At 42.9% G+C, this 16,112-nt stretch overlaps 2 protein-coding genes across 2 annotated transcripts in view; one reads left to right on the forward strand and one right to left on the reverse strand.

The window, feature by feature from the left end:
* Positions 1-10,018, forward strand: part of hlcs (holocarboxylase synthetase (biotin-(proprionyl-CoA-carboxylase (ATP-hydrolysing)) ligase)) — a 191,543-nt gene extending 181,525 nt beyond the window's left edge. Inside the window, exons 11-12 of the transcript XR_005945826.1 lie at positions 9,066-9,466; positions 9,934-10,018. The gene's annotated coding sequence lies outside the window, so the exon portion shown is untranslated. The remainder of the gene's footprint in view (positions 1-9,065; positions 9,467-9,933) is intronic.
* The window catches only part of LOC121290546 (single-minded homolog 2-like), a 99,016-nt gene continuing 92,168 nt past the window's right edge, over positions 9,265-16,112 (reverse strand). The window contains exons 10-11 of the mRNA XM_041211054.1: positions 10,281-10,689; positions 9,265-10,004 (exon numbers count right to left, since the gene is read on the reverse strand). Coding sequence (XP_041066988.1) covers positions 9,280-10,004; positions 10,281-10,689 — 1,134 coding nt within the window. The 3' untranslated portion in view covers positions 9,265-9,279. The remainder of the gene's footprint in view (positions 10,005-10,280; positions 10,690-16,112) is intronic.

Below are 16,112 nucleotides of genomic sequence, written 5' to 3' on the forward strand. Positions count from 1 at the left end.
GGTGCCAATCAAGTGGGCTGTTTTGTCCTGGATGGTGTCAAGCTTCTTGAGTGTTGTTGGAGCAAGTAGAGAGTATTCCATCACACTCCTGACTTGTACCCTGTAGTTGGTGGATAGGCTGTGGGGATTCAGAAGGTGAATTACTCGCCACAGGATTCCTAGCCTCTGACCTGCTCTCGTAGTCACAGTATTTATATGGCAAGCCCAGTTCATTTTCTGGTCAATGGTAACCCCCAGGATGTTGGTAGTGGGGGATTCGGTGATGATAACACTATTGAATATCAAGGGTTGATGTTTAGGTTCTCTGTTGTTGGAGATGGTCATTGCCTGGCACTTATGTGGCATGAATGTTACTTGCCACTCACCAGCCCAAGTCTGGATATTGTTGAAGAGCTGCTGCATTTGGACATGGACTGCTTCAGTATCTGAGGAGTCGCAAGTGCTGCTGAACATTGTGCAATCATCAGTGAACATCTCAACGTCTGACCTTATGATGGGAGGAAGTTAATTGATAAAGCAGCTGAAGATGGTTGATGACCCCTCTTGAGAACTGTTGTCTTAGAGAATAGATGAGAATTCCGCATTGTGAGATGCCAGGCACAAGTATCCTGAGCCAGAATAGGCAGCAAGGAGAGTGCTGGTACTATTTTGCCAGAGGATGATGCTGCACATGAATTCTGCTGCAAACGGCTCACACGAGGGCTTTAATGGAGAAATCTACAGAAGAATGCTGATTGGTATGCTAAACAAAATGCTTGTTACACTGAGAAGGCTGCCAGAAAGCCTGCAATGTCAAGGAGCATGAAGCATTCCAGCACATGGTTGGCGCAGAGCTTTGCACCTAGCCTTTCCAGCATGGAAGTGGTGGCCAAATCTGTTTGCACACTTGTGGACCCAACTATAATGTCTGTTGCAGCTTCCATTGCAGCACTAGCAGCATCCACTCAGTATCTGAGTGCTATAGCGGAAGTTCAGATGGAAGTCATGCAAGGTCAGCTGGCTGCCATTCAAGCTCAGACTGCTGTCTTCATGATTGTGGATAGCAGTGTTCAAAGGGGCTTTCAGAGTGTCACCAGTCCAGAAATCTGTTCTCCAACAGGTTACTAAGATTGCCAAGGCACAGCCTCAGGGAGTAGCAGTGGCTCCATGTTGCACAAACCTGGTGCCATTTGTCAGGATTGACAGTGTTCATCCTCCCACCACTGCCATTCTGCCAGTGCCCTTACTGTTGCCTGTCAACCACCCAGCTCAGAAGGCTGCCATTCATACTGAAGCAGGGCCCAGAGCTGCTTGAGGTTGCCCTGTAAAACAATCTGCAGTCTACTCTACTGCAAGTTAGCAGCTTTCTGTCAACCAGGCTGCAGCCTTTGGGATAGCACTGTGTAGGACCACTAGAACTGGAAAAGGCAGGTAGAAGACAGGCATTGTTCATTGGTTGATGCTTGTATGCAATATTGCATTATTTATTTTATTAATTTGATTTGAAATGTTTATTTTGTGGTGGCTTTTATTTTGCATTTTGGTTAAGTGAACACTGTGATGGTCAGTGACGGTAGAATGTAAAGTGTATGACTATTCGTGAATGAGGAATTGGGGTTGCCTTTACTGGTATCATACTTTGTTGGGAATCTGGCCAGAAAGTGACTGCCTAGGTTGTCTCCTCCCTTCCTCCTCCTCCTTCTCCTCATGTTCCTACTCCTCAGTTGCTCCCTTTCTAACTGGTGACAAGGAATGTCTCCTCATGATGGTGAAGTTGTGCTGCGTACAACAGACTGGAGAATGGGGAACAGAGGTTGCACTTACTGGTATCGCAATCAGATGAGTTCTTCATGAACAGCCAAGACGGAAAGGGGCTGTCTAGGTTGCATCCTCCCTTCCTCTTCCTTCTAGAAATGCTCCTCCTCCTGAGCTGCTTGCTCATTGCTGGTGACATGAATTGTTCCCTCATAGCAAAGTCCATACAGGTGTCCATCACAAATCTTGACAGCCACTCTGCCAAAAACTGGAGGGCTCCTCCAGCATGGTCCAGACAGTGGGAGCATTCTTTCACGTGCTACCTCTGCTTTATCAAATTTCATGTGGCAGCGTGGCTTTCATTGTATACATGCTGCGGACATGTGCCTGCTTTGGACTCTATTCATTGGCTGTGTCAACAGAAGATAGTCGTTTTGTCACCTTCTAGTTTGCCATGGTGCCTGAAATGCAGATGGCACAGCAGGCTGCTACACAATTAAGACCTCATCACTGCTGATATCGGGTATTTACCTGAATGATTCTCTGCCCATGGTCATACACCAATTGGATAGTGGAATCTCTTTCAGTTCTGGCATTATTTTTAAATTTTTTATTCATTTATAGGATGTGGGCGTTGCTGGCTAGGCCAACATTTATTGCCCATCCCACATTGTTCTTAAGAAGGTTGTGGTAAGCTGCCTTCTTGAATCTCTGCAGTCCATGTGGTGTAGGTACACCCACAGTGCTGTTAGGGAGGGAGTTCCAGGATTTTGACCTAGCGACAGTGAAGGAATGGCGATATATTTCCAAGCCAGGATGGTGAGTGGCTTGAAGGGGAACTTTCAGGTGGTGATGTTCCCATGTGTCTGCTGCCCTTGTCCTTCTTGCTATTGGTCGTGGGCTTGGAAGGTGCTGCCTAAGGCGTCTTGGTGAGTTCCTGCAGTGCATCTTGTGGATGGTACACACTGCTGCCACTGTTTGTCAGTGGTGGATGGGGTGAATGTTTGTGGAAGGATGCCAATCAAGTGGGCTGTTTTGTCCTGGATGGTGTCAAGTTTCTTGAGTGTTTTTGGAGCTCCACTCATTCAGGCAAGTGTAGAGAATTCCATCACATGCCTGACTTGTGCCTTGAAGAAGGTGGACAAGCTTTGGGGAGTCAGGAGGTGAGTAGCTCGCCACAGGATTGCTAACCTCTGACTTGCTCTTGTAGCCACAGTATTTATATGGCTAGTCCAGTTCTCTTTCTGGTCAATGGTAACCGCTAGGATGTTGTTAGTGGTGGATTCAGTGATGGAAATGCCAATGAATGTCAAGGGGCGATGGTTGGATTCTCTCTTGTTGGAGATGGTCATTGCCTGGCACTTGTGTAGAGTGATTGCTACTTGCCACTTGTCAGCTGAAGCCTGACATATTGTCTGGATCTTGCTGCATTTGGACATGGACTACTTCAGTATCTGAGGAGTTGTGAATGTTGTTGAACATTATGCAATCATCAGCGAACATCTCCACTTCTGACCTTATGGTGGAAGGAAAGTTATTGATGAAGCAGCTGATGATGGTTGGGCCTAGGACACTTCCCTGAGGAGCTCCTGCAGTGATGTCCTGGAACTGAGATTATTGACCTCTAAGAACCACAATCATCTTCCTTTGTGCTAAGTATGACTCCAACCAGCGGAGAGTTTTCCCCTGATTCTCATTAACTCCAGTTTTGCCAGGGCTCCTTGATGCTACACTCAGTCAAATGCTGCCTTGATGTCAAGGGCAGTCACTCTCACTTCACCTTGGGTGTTCAGCTGTCTTGTCCATGTTTGAACCAAGGCTGTAATGAGTGACCCTTGCGGAACCCAAACTGAGCATCACTGAGCCAAGCAAGTGCTGTTTGATAGCACTGTTAATGACCCCTTCCATTACTTTACTGATGATCAATAGGAGACTGAGGAAGTGGTAATTGGCTGGGTTGGATTTGCCCTGCTTTTTCTGTACACGACATACCTGGGCAATTTTCCACATTGCTGGGTAGATGCCAGTGTTGTAGCTGTACTGGAACCGCTTGGCTAGGTGTGCAGCAAGTCCTGGAGCATAAGTTTTCAGTATTATTACCAGAACATTGTCAGGGCCCATAGGCTTTGCAGTACCCAGTGCCTTCAGCCATTTCTTGATATCACATGGAGTGAATCGAATTGGCTGAAGGCTGGTATCTGTGATGCTGGGCCTCCAGAGAAGGCCGAGATGGATCATCCACTCGGCACTTCTGGCTGAAGGTTGTTGCGAATGCTTCAGTCTTATTTTTTTGCACATATGTGCTGGGTTTCTCCATGATTGAGGAACAGGATGTTTGTGGAGCTTCTTCCTCCAGTGACTTGTTTAATTGTCCACCAGCATTCATGACTGGATGTGGCAGGACTGCAGAGCTTAGATCTGCTCCATTGATTGTGGAATCGCTTTGCTCCATCTATCACTTGCTGATAACGCTGTTTGGCATGCAAATAGTCCTGTGTTGTAGCTTCACCAGGTTGACCCCTCATTTTTAGCTATACCTGGTGCTGCTCCTGTCATGCCCTCCTGCACTCTTCATTGAATCAGGGTTGATTCCCTCACTTGGTGGTATTGGTAGAGTGGGGGATATGCCAGGCCATGAGTTACAGATTGTGATTGAGTACAATTCTGCTGCTGCTGATGGCCCACAGCACCTCATGGTTGCCCAGTTATGAGCTGCTAGATCTGTTTGAAATCTATCACATTTAGCACGATGGTAGTGCTACACAACATGATGGAGGGTATCCTCAGTTTGAAGACGAATTTCTCCCCACAAGTACTGTGCGGTGGTCACTCCTACTGATAATGTCATGGATAGATGCATCTGCAGCAGGCAGGTTGGTGAGGGTGAGGTCAAGTATGTTTTTCCCTCTAGTTGGTTCCCTCACCACCTGTCACAGACCCAGTCTAGCAGCTATGTCCTTTAGGACTTCGTCAGCTCGGTTTGTGGTGGTGCTATCGAGCTACTCTTGAAGTCCCCCATCCAGAGTATGTTCTGCGCCCTTGCCACCCTCAGTGCTTCCTCCAAGTGGTTCTCAACATGAAGGAGCACTGATTCACCAGCTGAGGGAGGGCAGTAAGTGGTAATCAGCAGGTTTCCTTGTCCATGTTTGACATGATGCCATGAGACTTCATGGGAGCTGGAGTCGATGTTGAGGGCTCCTAGGGCAACTCCCTCTCAACTATATACCACTGTGCCGCCACCTCTCCTGAGATGGTGATGGTGGTTTCTGGGAGATGATCTGTAAAGTATGATTCCATGTTTATGACTATGTCAGGCTGTTGCTTGACTAGTCTGTGAGACAGCTCTCCCAATTTTGTCACAAGCCCCCAGATGTTAGTAAAGAGGACCTTTCAGGGTCAACAAGGCTGGGTTTGCTGTTGTTGTTTCTGGCGCCTCAGTCGATGTCGGGTGGTCCGTCCAGTTTCATTCCTTTTTATTGACTTTTTAGCAGTTTAATGCAACTGAGTGGCTTGCTAGGCCATTTAAGAGGGCATTTAAGAGTCAACCAAATTATTGCAGATCTGGAGTCACATGAAGGCCAGACCAGGTGAGGATGGCAGATTGTCCTCCCTAAAGGACATTAGTAAATCAGATGGGTTTTTACAACAATGGTTTCATGGTCATCATTAGACTTTTAACTCCAGATGTTTATTGGATTTAAATTCCACCATCTGCCATGATGGCATTTGAACCTCAGTCCCTAGAGCATTACTCTGGTCTCTGGATTATCAGTCCAGTGGTATTACCGCTATGGCACCACCTTCATGCAGTACCTGAAAAGTAATGTGTGCAGTTTATGATACCCTGCACCATGGGAAAGCCTGAAATCACAAGAATCTGTGTGTTCACGTGCTTGCTTCTGTCTTGCAAGAGATAATTAAATGTAATTACTTCACATTGAATAGAAAGCCTCAGGGACTTCTCTTACATAATGCTGGACAGCACACTGTGAGATATGGTAAATATCTCCACCTCCAGCCAGGAAGGGATCAAACGCATAAAAGCTCCTCACCATAATCACCTTCACAGCTGCTGGCAATGCAGTCTTTGCCCTGCTCTGTGGTTACAGATTTCCATCGGGACATCCTTACTGAAGTGCAGACTTCACACACACTGTTCCTCGCTGAAATTCAGGGAGGAGAATTGCTTGCTGGCACACTGGGTGGATATGCTGAGAGCCCCTCCTCCACCTCTTCCTCCTTCATCTTCCAGCAGCTTGTCCTGCTCTCCATGGGCTCTGTTCATTCTCCCAGCCATGCTGTATTTCAGGAGGAAATCTTACCAGTTCACCCATGTCTGGGAGCAATTGGTTTGTGCAGAAGCCTTGAAGTCAGCAAAAAGCCCTTCAGCATCCACCACACCATTCCTGGTAGATGTTAACAACTTGGAACAATTATAGAAAGTACTTGCAGTATTTGTAGAACTGAAGCAACAACCAGAAGGAATCGAGCAGCAACTAACCTGTTAGCATATGATGATCCCGTTAAATAGTGCTGGTGCGGAGTCCTTCCTGTTGCTGAATGCATGTTCAGCTTTGTGAGGTAAAGAGAATGCATTGGCTGGAGATTTGGGGCAGAATTTTATAGCCCTGTCACGGCAGCGACTGGGCCATAAAATGCGGGGAGCCGTCCATTGACTTTGGCAGGACTGGAAAATCCCGTGGTGGGAGGGGCCATTGCACACTGATTGATGGAATATCTCCCTATACTACAAGCTTCTGGGGGCTGCTCACTGCACACACACTAATTCCCTCAACAATATTACATCAGGCGTGATTCACCCTGCAAGTATGTATGTACAGGATGGATACCATTTTGGAACTTGAAGGGCACTCAAAAAAAGGGCGTTAACAAACCTGATTTCTCACCCAAGATTTAAATTATGAGGAGCGATTACAAAACTTGGGCTGTGTTCCCTGGAATTTAGAGGATTAAGGGATAAGTAACTCAAAAGTTTTCAGGATATTAAGGGAACTGATAAGGTAGATAAAGCAAAGCTATTACCGCTGGTTGGTGGGCTAGGGGACACAGTCTAAAAATTAGAACAACGCTTTTTAGGAGTAAAGTTAAGAGACACTTATATAAGCAAAGGGTGGGAGAAATTTGGAATTCTCTTCTACAAAGAGATGATGCTGGATCAATTATTTATTTAACATCTGTGATTGATAGATTTTTGTTTAAGCAAAGTTTCTAAGGAGTTAAAAAGAAAAGTAGGTATTTGAAATTAGGCCTCAGATCAGCCACAATCTTGCTGGATAGCAGAACAGGTTCGATGAGCTAAATGGCCAACTGCTGTTTCTATGTGCCCACTGAATTTGTTCTCATTCTTCATGGCTTCTTCCCACTTCCACACACATGGCCTTATGTCCTAGCTGACTCTATTAGGCCACTTTTTGGCTAACGTGGATCGTGGAATGGTAGGCTACGGGGCAAGATAGCAATGAATGGATACTGTATCTTGAATCAGATATTTCTTTCCAAGCACACTTTTAAAAGGAAATCATCAAGAGAGGATAGATATGTTCAATGACAGGAGATCTGGAAGCCAAGGTCCCTTAGACCAATCAACTCTTACATACTGAACAGAGAAGCATGGTGACAGCAGAGAGAATTTTAAAAAAATATACTAATTGATTACCCCCACCGCTGTTGCACAATGGGTGTCAAGATTAAAGGATGACTTGAGGTGAAGCAGAGTTAGAGTCCAGGGGATTATTGGACCACAGTACACAGATATACTTCAGTCCCCATTTTAATGTCAAGCATTACATTCTGTCTTCTCCTGGCAGGAAGCTGTAATTCACATGTCTCCATTACAAATATGAAAATAGGAATTTGTAATGGTAACCATTGCCAGATAATCATCTAAACTCCAAAGAGGTAGGGGTACAGCTATCATGTAATTTAAAAAAATAATGTTTTCTTTCCGTCTCTCTTATCTCTCCCTATTTTAATCCTATTTAATTAATCTATTTTCTTTCCCTCTCATTACTTCGCTGTCTGTATCTGATTTGACTTGAATTAAATAGTCTAATTGACATGTCTTGTTCAGATTGCACCATTCATTAACAATTTTTCAATCTGATTAGTCAAGGAGATACATAGTTGTTTGACCTGGTTGCACAGATGATATGCTGTTTGGATGATGGGAATCTCCAGTGCAAACGCCCATAGAATTAAGGTCAATGTGTAATCTTAGGAACATCAAGTGTTCTCCGTTTGCCACTAGAGTAAAATCCAGCCGAATGTGTACGTAGAACATTTTTAATGTATTATAGGTAGATATTAATAACTTAATTCTGCAAAATGAACAAAACTTAAGGGGTTCAGGTTCTTATTCCCACAAGAACAAAAATGTGCATTTAATATTTCTATATTATTTATAAAAAGTTCTGAGATGATTAACTAAATTCCTGAATTAACAGCTTGTGTGAATTGACATTAGTGAGGCAGAAGTTTGACAGCTGTAATTAAGCTCTGCAGTAAGTAATAAAACTAACTTAATCGGTAGCAGCAGCAATGTCATTTAAACAGATGTTTCTGATGGGACCAAAACTTGGCCCCTTTTTTGTCATTCTCAGTTGATTGGTGGAATTTACATAACATTTTAAGATTTTTTTTTCTTGTCCTGTTCAAACTGAATAAACCCTCACCATTGATTTTTGAGTGACAATTGTGGTAAAAACATCTGTAATTTAGAGAGACAGCACATGTGCTACATGTTTTTTTAGGTTTGGTCTACTGGAGAGATCAATATAAAACTTCTGGTAAGGGGTTAGCAAGGGAGTAGTCTGCAGTTATGCATTGATCATTCAGCACAGCAATTTCTGCAAGTGTTTCCCATACTTGTGTCCATATAAAACCGTTTTGTCTGATTTATGGTTGAGAAATAATTTAGCTTGACTTGGTTCTCACTGAGTTTCACAGAAGCAGCAGCTTCTTGTTTAAAAGGTCTCAGTTACAACACCGAGTAATGCATAGGCCACATTTGTAATTTATGCAAACTGCAGAGCAATAAAGGACCTTGCTTTTGATAATTGCAATCATTTAATACATAGTATTATTCCTTCATGAATCTGAAATAAATCCTTACAATGCAGACAAGAACTAATTTTCTGTTTGGCATTGATATGTCCATTATATATAAGTCAATAAGATAATAGTTATTAATGGGGGAAAGCATATTGTCAATAATGCGAGTAAGGAGTAATGCAACATTCTGTGAATGCTTCCACATGCCCACATTTTGGATATTGCACAAGTGATAACATTTTGTGTTTTTGCCGTCTTAGGATGCAAAGACTTGGACTTGAAACTCCAGAGACAAAGAAACGCATCAGCAACTCAAGACAACAGAATAAGATTTTCAAGCTTTGGAGTGTGTTATACATGGTTTGCCCGTATAGCTGCAAATCTGGACTACTGTTGTATCTGGAAATGTAACAGAAGTTCTTGTTTAGTTACTTTGTACAAATGCGCCCTCTATTCGCATAAATAAATTCCTTGTCACCTTCCATTTGTTATTATGACAGATGTTCCTATGTAATGTGGAAGGACAGGCTCTTGGTGCATTTCTGGTGAAGAGTTCAATGCTGGACGTGGGTTTCTGTAGCCGAAAGAATTCTTCTCATCAGCAGCATATCCCCGATTTTCCATGATGTAACCTGTAACCGCGCAGGGTGATCTTTGAAAGGTGTGCTTTGAAAAGAACTGGCCGTAACTTAAGGATCCAAGCTGGGTTTGTCCTGATGTCCCCATACCCAATGGTTCCTGCTGTTCGTGTACCCTCCCCTCATTCAGTTTTGTAGTGGCCCTAACGTTATTCATGTTGTCCAGATTGGGTTTGTGATGGTTGCCATGTTCATACTGGAGCTCTTTCATACAAATCCTCCTGGTCTGTTCATATGGTGTTTGGGTTGGTAAAAGTTGTTGGCCTATCCTTGCCATTGACTTGGTTGCATCAGAGTCTGACTTAGCTAACAAAGAATTATTCAAAACCGGTGAAAAACACTTTCCATCATTGCATAATTTCTCCTGAGAATTATGTTTGAACAGTACCTTACACTCTTCCTTGATAACATGCTGCACAGGATGCAATACTTCTACTTTGTTTTGCTTTACGGGGTTAATGTAAAGTTCTTCCTTATATTTATTGTTTAGTCTTGATGATGCACAACTTGAGAAGGTTCCAGATGTTGCTCCTCCACACTGCCTGCTGTTAGGCAATGCACCTAAATGAAAAAGAAGGTAATAAGAAAGTGTTAAGCACAAAGTGATGGGAGTGCAAGCACTAAATTGGTGACTGCTGTTTCTAATTAGCCTAGTTTATTCAGTCAATGTCTAATTATTTTCAGCCTCCCATTAAGGTGCTAGGAAATCAATCAACTGAAGAATTCTATTAAGTATTTCAGTTAGTTTTGAAAAATACCACCAGTAGTTGATTTACTATCAAAACCCCCTTAAAGTATGCAATTTTAAGTAGCTCTCAGTGCAACATCACAACTTACATTGATAATTCTGTGCAGAACAATACTGGGATTCACTGATGGGGTGATCCTGCAGACTCTTCGAGGGAGAACGACTTTGAATTGATGATGAACTTGTCAGGTGCCAGCAGCTGTCACTGGTTGCTTGAAATGCACCCACATAAAATCTTGCTGTTTCACAAGGTGATCTTTGACTCTGAGCTATCCTACTAGGGGTCATCTGTTTTTTGCTGGCAAGCACTTGGGTATCCAGTGGGAAGTGTCCATAGGTATAGGTGAAAGGATGCCCATGTGATGAGGCATAAAGAAGTTCATTGTTCTCCTGGTGAGAAGTGTTTTCCTGGGGTGATACAATGTTCAGCAAGGGGCTTCCTCCCCAGTTACTAGTGTGGTCACAATCAGCTTTCTCGGTGTGGAATGAATTATATTGCTGGAAATGAGAAAGAGAGGAAAGGAAAGTCACTTATAATAGAGGAACTGCATGTCAAAAGAGGTAATTAATCTCATTTTACAATCTTTTCTCAAACTGTATGAAAAAATAGAAACGTTTACATTTTTGCAAATATATATATCACCCATATACCTGTTTGTAAGGAATTGATTTGATTTTCTAGACACTACTTTTAAATAGCTCTCAGGACATGAATTAATTTTTGAATGTTCTAATACCTACAGGAATTGATTTCCGTCTTTCACTATTCCTGGTGAAATCATAGACTTGATTTCCAAAACGTCTATAACTTTGCAGCAAATACGAAACAGAAGTAACCTTTCTCTCTGTGTGTGCAAGAATCCAACAAACCATTGACAAAATCAGCTGCAAACCCAATCTAGAAAAAACTTTAGAACCAGCTTCTATGCCAACGAGATATGGAAGAGAACAGCTAAGGTGTCATATAAGTTGGATGCCTTTCACCAGTGCTGTCTACATAGGATCCTAGGCATTGCATGGAGAGACTGAATCACCAATGAAGAAGTACTACAGTTCTGGTCAGAAGTGACTGCGGGGGCATCATGATGGAGAGATGACTGAGGCTGGCTGTACATGTATTTTGCCTCCCAGACGTATCCCCTGCCAAAGTGGCAGCAGAAGGGACACCACCAGATGGAAAAAGAAGATGGGGCCAGAAAAAGATGACGTGGCAAATTACATTTAATGAGGACCTCCAAGGCGGGACACCATCTGGGCTGGAATGAAAAGGATTGCAATGGACAGGGGCCAGTGGCGGAGTCTTGCAGCCCATTGTCCTGCATACGTCTATAATTCTAATTATTTTTACAGATTTTTGGATGACTCGTGTAGTCTTCATAAATTTCTAATAAATTTCCATACCCTACCTGCCAAATGCCAATGAATTAACCCTCTGCATCGCATCATTTAGTCTGATCTTTATTACATTAAAAGGTCGGTAACCTGTTGTTATATCATTTAACGTTAATCATATTGCCAATGGGAAAACTTTAACATTCCAATTGAAGGATGTACAGTATTTACGATAGTTCAACTCTCAGCACATCCCAGCAGTAATCTGTTGGACTGCTGGTTTTTGGCCTCATGCAAGAGTCGGCATTGTAGAGAATTCCTAATGTTCATTTAATTTGTTTATTTTTTGTGTTTAAATTGATGTCAGCTTTGGTTCTGTTGTGTTGTCCTGAGTGGGAAGGTTCAAGTCACATTTCACAGACTTGAGCAGATAATCTAGGCTGACATTTCTGGTGCAGAACTGAGGGAGAGCTCCACTGGTGAAGGAGGAGGAATTAAAGCGAGACCTCATCTGCCAGTGTCCTGGCATCATTTATTCCTTAACCAGCACTAGTAAAACAGATTAGTTTGGTATTTATCTCTGTTGTTTGTGGGATCTGACTGGGCACAAATCAGTTTCTGTGTTTGTTCACCTTATAGCGGTTTAAATTGTTCCTATAGTTTTACAAATACTAAAGTTTTAAGTGTTTTTAAGACTTTTCTTCAGCCTCATTTTCTCTCTCACAATCCAGTATTTTCCTTTCCTTTTATTTCTCCTTCTGTATCTGATTTTAATTAATTCACCATATTTCCTTCTCCATTGTTCACTTTTTTTCCCCCCCCTACCCTTAAAACTGAATTAATTAACATTTGTCCCATCATTTAACCAGGTCCCAAATGTCCTCTTGATCTTGCTGCTCCATTATTGATTCTTACTTGCAGCAATTTGCACCTGTCTGTTTAGGTGCTGAAAGTGCCCTTTGAGATCCAAAATGGTGCCTACAGATATGTACCCTATTAGTTCCCCTTAATATCTCCAAAAGTTTAATCAAATCGCCCCTAAATCTTCCAGATTCCGGGGACTACAGCCCTACATTTTGTAATCCTCTCATAATTTAACTCTTGGAGCCCAGGGCTGAGAAATTGGGATTGTTCTCACCCATTTTCTGGGTGCCCTTAGAGTCGCAGAATGGTGTCCACATTGTGTGCTGTGGGGTGTGGGTGAATTGCATCAGACACCATATTGATGAGGGCTTCAGCACATGTGCAGTGAACAGCTGCTGGAAGTATGCAGAACAGACAGATTATAATATCAATTAGCATGCATCTTGGAGTTCTAACCTCAAACGTTTACCTTAAAGTCGCACAACTGAACACACATTCTGTAGGAGGAAGGACGCCCACCAGTGCTATTTAAAGCAATCATCAACTACTTATGTTGGTTGCTGCTTGATTTCTTCTGGCTGTTGCTACCATTCTAAAATTGTTTGGTGCTTTCGGTAGTTACTTAAATCTACAGGGAGTGGTGTGGCAGGTGCTGAAGGGGTTTTTGCTAACTTCAAAGCTTTTGTACAAACTTGTTGCGCCCAGACATGGTGCACTAGTCAGTTTTCCTCTTGAATGAGGCATGATCTAGAGAATTTTTTTTATTTGTTTGTCTGAGGAAGCAGTTATAGTTCAATGTTGAGGTCAACAACCCAGTCAACAACTTCAGGGGACGCAGAGTGAATGGTTGTAATGCCACCAGGAAAGGACCTTTTCTGGTTAGAAGTTCAGTTTGTGGGCAATGGCCTGACTTGAATGGCCACAGTCACAATTTCAGATGTTCCTCATGATCCACTTGTGGAACAAATGCCCACATCTTCCCTGGCCCGTCCCCAAGTGGTTGAGGGTTGTCTAGATTTTCCGTGGGAGGTTGAAACTTGGGACTTCATCATCGCTTGGTTTAGTTACCAGGTTGTGGTTGGTGATATTTGCAGTCAGCCATGAGATGTGTCATTGGGGGGGGGGGGGGGGGTGGCTTTTGTCAGCTTGTAGGGTTTGGAGTATGTTCCATAAGGGCTATGGGATCAGATGGGTGTGTGGGGTTAGTCTGAGGTCCTGTGCTAATGGGGGTGATTCATTAGCTGTCAGCCAGTGGTACTTTTTAAGGAGGAGGTCTTCCCTGCAGACATTTAGAGAATGAATAGAGGGCATGCAGAGCAGGACAAGCTGCTGCAAGAGAAAGGAGGAGAGGGGAAGGGCTCTGAGAGGAGGCCATATTCTCCCAGCAAGTTTTCTGCCTGAACCTCAGTGAAGAACACACCCAAATTTTGCAGTTGTAATGACAACAAATATGTCAGTGTTCACTCATTACTCCACTAAGATGCATGCTAATTGATATTATAATTGTGATAGCAACAATATGAAGTTAAATGTGGAAATCCAGAATTTGGTGTCAGTATAATTCTATGCTTCTCCATGGGGGGCACTCTTGAAATCCCTTCAGACTGCAGTCAATTAGAAATCACTGAACTGATGAGAAGTTGTCCTTTTATGCTATTAGTCTTCCTGAAAACTCTTTAAAATTTGCACCTTATTGAATGAGATATAACTGGGTTTTTAATAGCATACTAAGTCCATAATTACTACTGAAGAACCACTCTTGTCCCAAAAACTAATTTTATGTTTTAAGGAGTGTCAAATTTGTTTGTAATATTTCAGTTTCTACTTTAATCCTATGTGCATGCCCCAATTAATTATTTCACACACATTAAAAAGTGAAGGATAATCAGTGCATTTTATTTCCTGGTTTGTTGTCTGTGAGAATTTCTTAATTTGATTTGTTGCTTACCCTGCTTGATGACGACATTGTTGCGAGATGCTAGAGATCCTTTTGACCTGGAGTTAGATTCAAACTAACATCAGGAAAGGGGAAACCCAAACCACAAAGATTGCTAGATCCTCTACTCTAGATCCTCATGACTTTACTATCATGAGGGAACAATCCATGCCACTAGCAATGCAGCAAGTAGCTGAGCAAGAGGAGCATGAGGGGGTGGAAAAGAAAGGGAGGAGGAAACCTAGATCGCCGTTTTCTGCCTGGTGTATTCATGAAGAACTTATCTGACTACAATACCAGAAAATGCAGCCCCAAATCCCCATTCACCAACAGTCCCACACCTTATATTCTCTCTCTGTCAATGAGTATTGTAGCATCCGTAAAGGTCACAAATGCCTAAATAAAAGGCACCACAAAATTTCTAAAATAAATCATGCTATATTGCATACAAAAATCAATTAATCACCCTCAGTGTCTGTCTTCTGTGATTTTTTTTTGCCTGTCCTAGTGCTCCTACACAGAGTAGTTGCTGATTTCCAGCGGGGTAGACTCCGAGAAGTTGGCCTTGAGCCGTTCTGGACCTAGAATCTATGTCTACATCTCGGGATTTAAAAAAATTCATTCATGGGATGTGGGCATCACTGGCATAGCCAGCATTTGTTGCCCATCTCTAGTAGTAGGGGGTGATGCACAGACAAGTATAGAAGAAAAACTGAGTCAGCCTGGAAGGCAGAGTGTATATAGTCAAGTTAAAGCACTAGGGAGCATGTCAAGGCAAGGTGGCATTTATTTTAATGCAGGGAGTTTTACGAGTAAGGCAGGTGAGTTGAGGGTGTTGATTAACACATCTGGAAATGATATCATTGCTATCACGGAGATGTGGTTGAGGGAGGAGCAGGACTGGCAGCTCAATATTCCGGGGTATAGAATCTTCAGGCGAGGTGGGAGGGGAGGGGGTGTAAAAGAGGAGGTGGTGTCGCAATATTGATCAAGGAGTCAATTACTGCAATAAGGAGGGATGATATCTTAGAAAGTTCCTCAAATGAGGCCGTATGGGTAGAACTTTAAAAAAGAGGGCAATCACACTGCTGGGAGTGTACTATAGACCCCCAAACAGTTAGGGAGGGATAGAAGGGCAGATATGTAGGCAAAGATCAGAGAGGTATAAAAATAATAGGGTAATAATAATAGGGGATTTCAACTTCCCCAGTATTAACTGGGATAGACAAAGTGCAAAAGGCTTAGAGAGGGGGTAGAATTCTTAAAATGTATCCAGGACAGCTTTTTAATCCAGCACATAGAAAGTCCTACAAGAGAGGAGGACAGTGCTGGACCTAGGGAACAAAGCCAGGCAGGTGGTAGTGGGGGAGCATTTCGGTGATAGTGACCATAACTCAGTCAGATTTAAGGCAGTTATTGAAAAGGGCAAAGATGGACTGGAAATAAAGGTTCTGAATGGGGGGGAAGACAGAATTTACAATGATAAGACAAGATCTGGCCAAAGTGGACTGGGAGCAACTACTTGTGGGAAAATCTACATCAGAACAGTAGGAGTCATGCAAAAAGGAAATAGTGAGAGTGCAGGGCCAACATTTTCCTGTAAAGGTGGAGGGTGGGACCAACAAGTCCAGAGAACCCTGGATGTCGAGGAATGTATAGGATTGGAAGTAGAGGTCAAAGGGAAACTTATGGTAGATACTGAGGGCTCAAAACAGCAGAAGTATAGAAATTGCAGGGGGTTACTGAAAAAAGAAATTAGGAGAGCGAAGAGGGGGCATGAAAAAACACT

This window comes from Carcharodon carcharias, chromosome 18 (genome assembly GCF_017639515.1).
Source record: "Carcharodon carcharias isolate sCarCar2 chromosome 18, sCarCar2.pri, whole genome shotgun sequence".
Classification (NCBI taxonomy): domain Eukaryota; kingdom Metazoa; phylum Chordata; class Chondrichthyes; order Lamniformes; family Lamnidae; genus Carcharodon; species Carcharodon carcharias.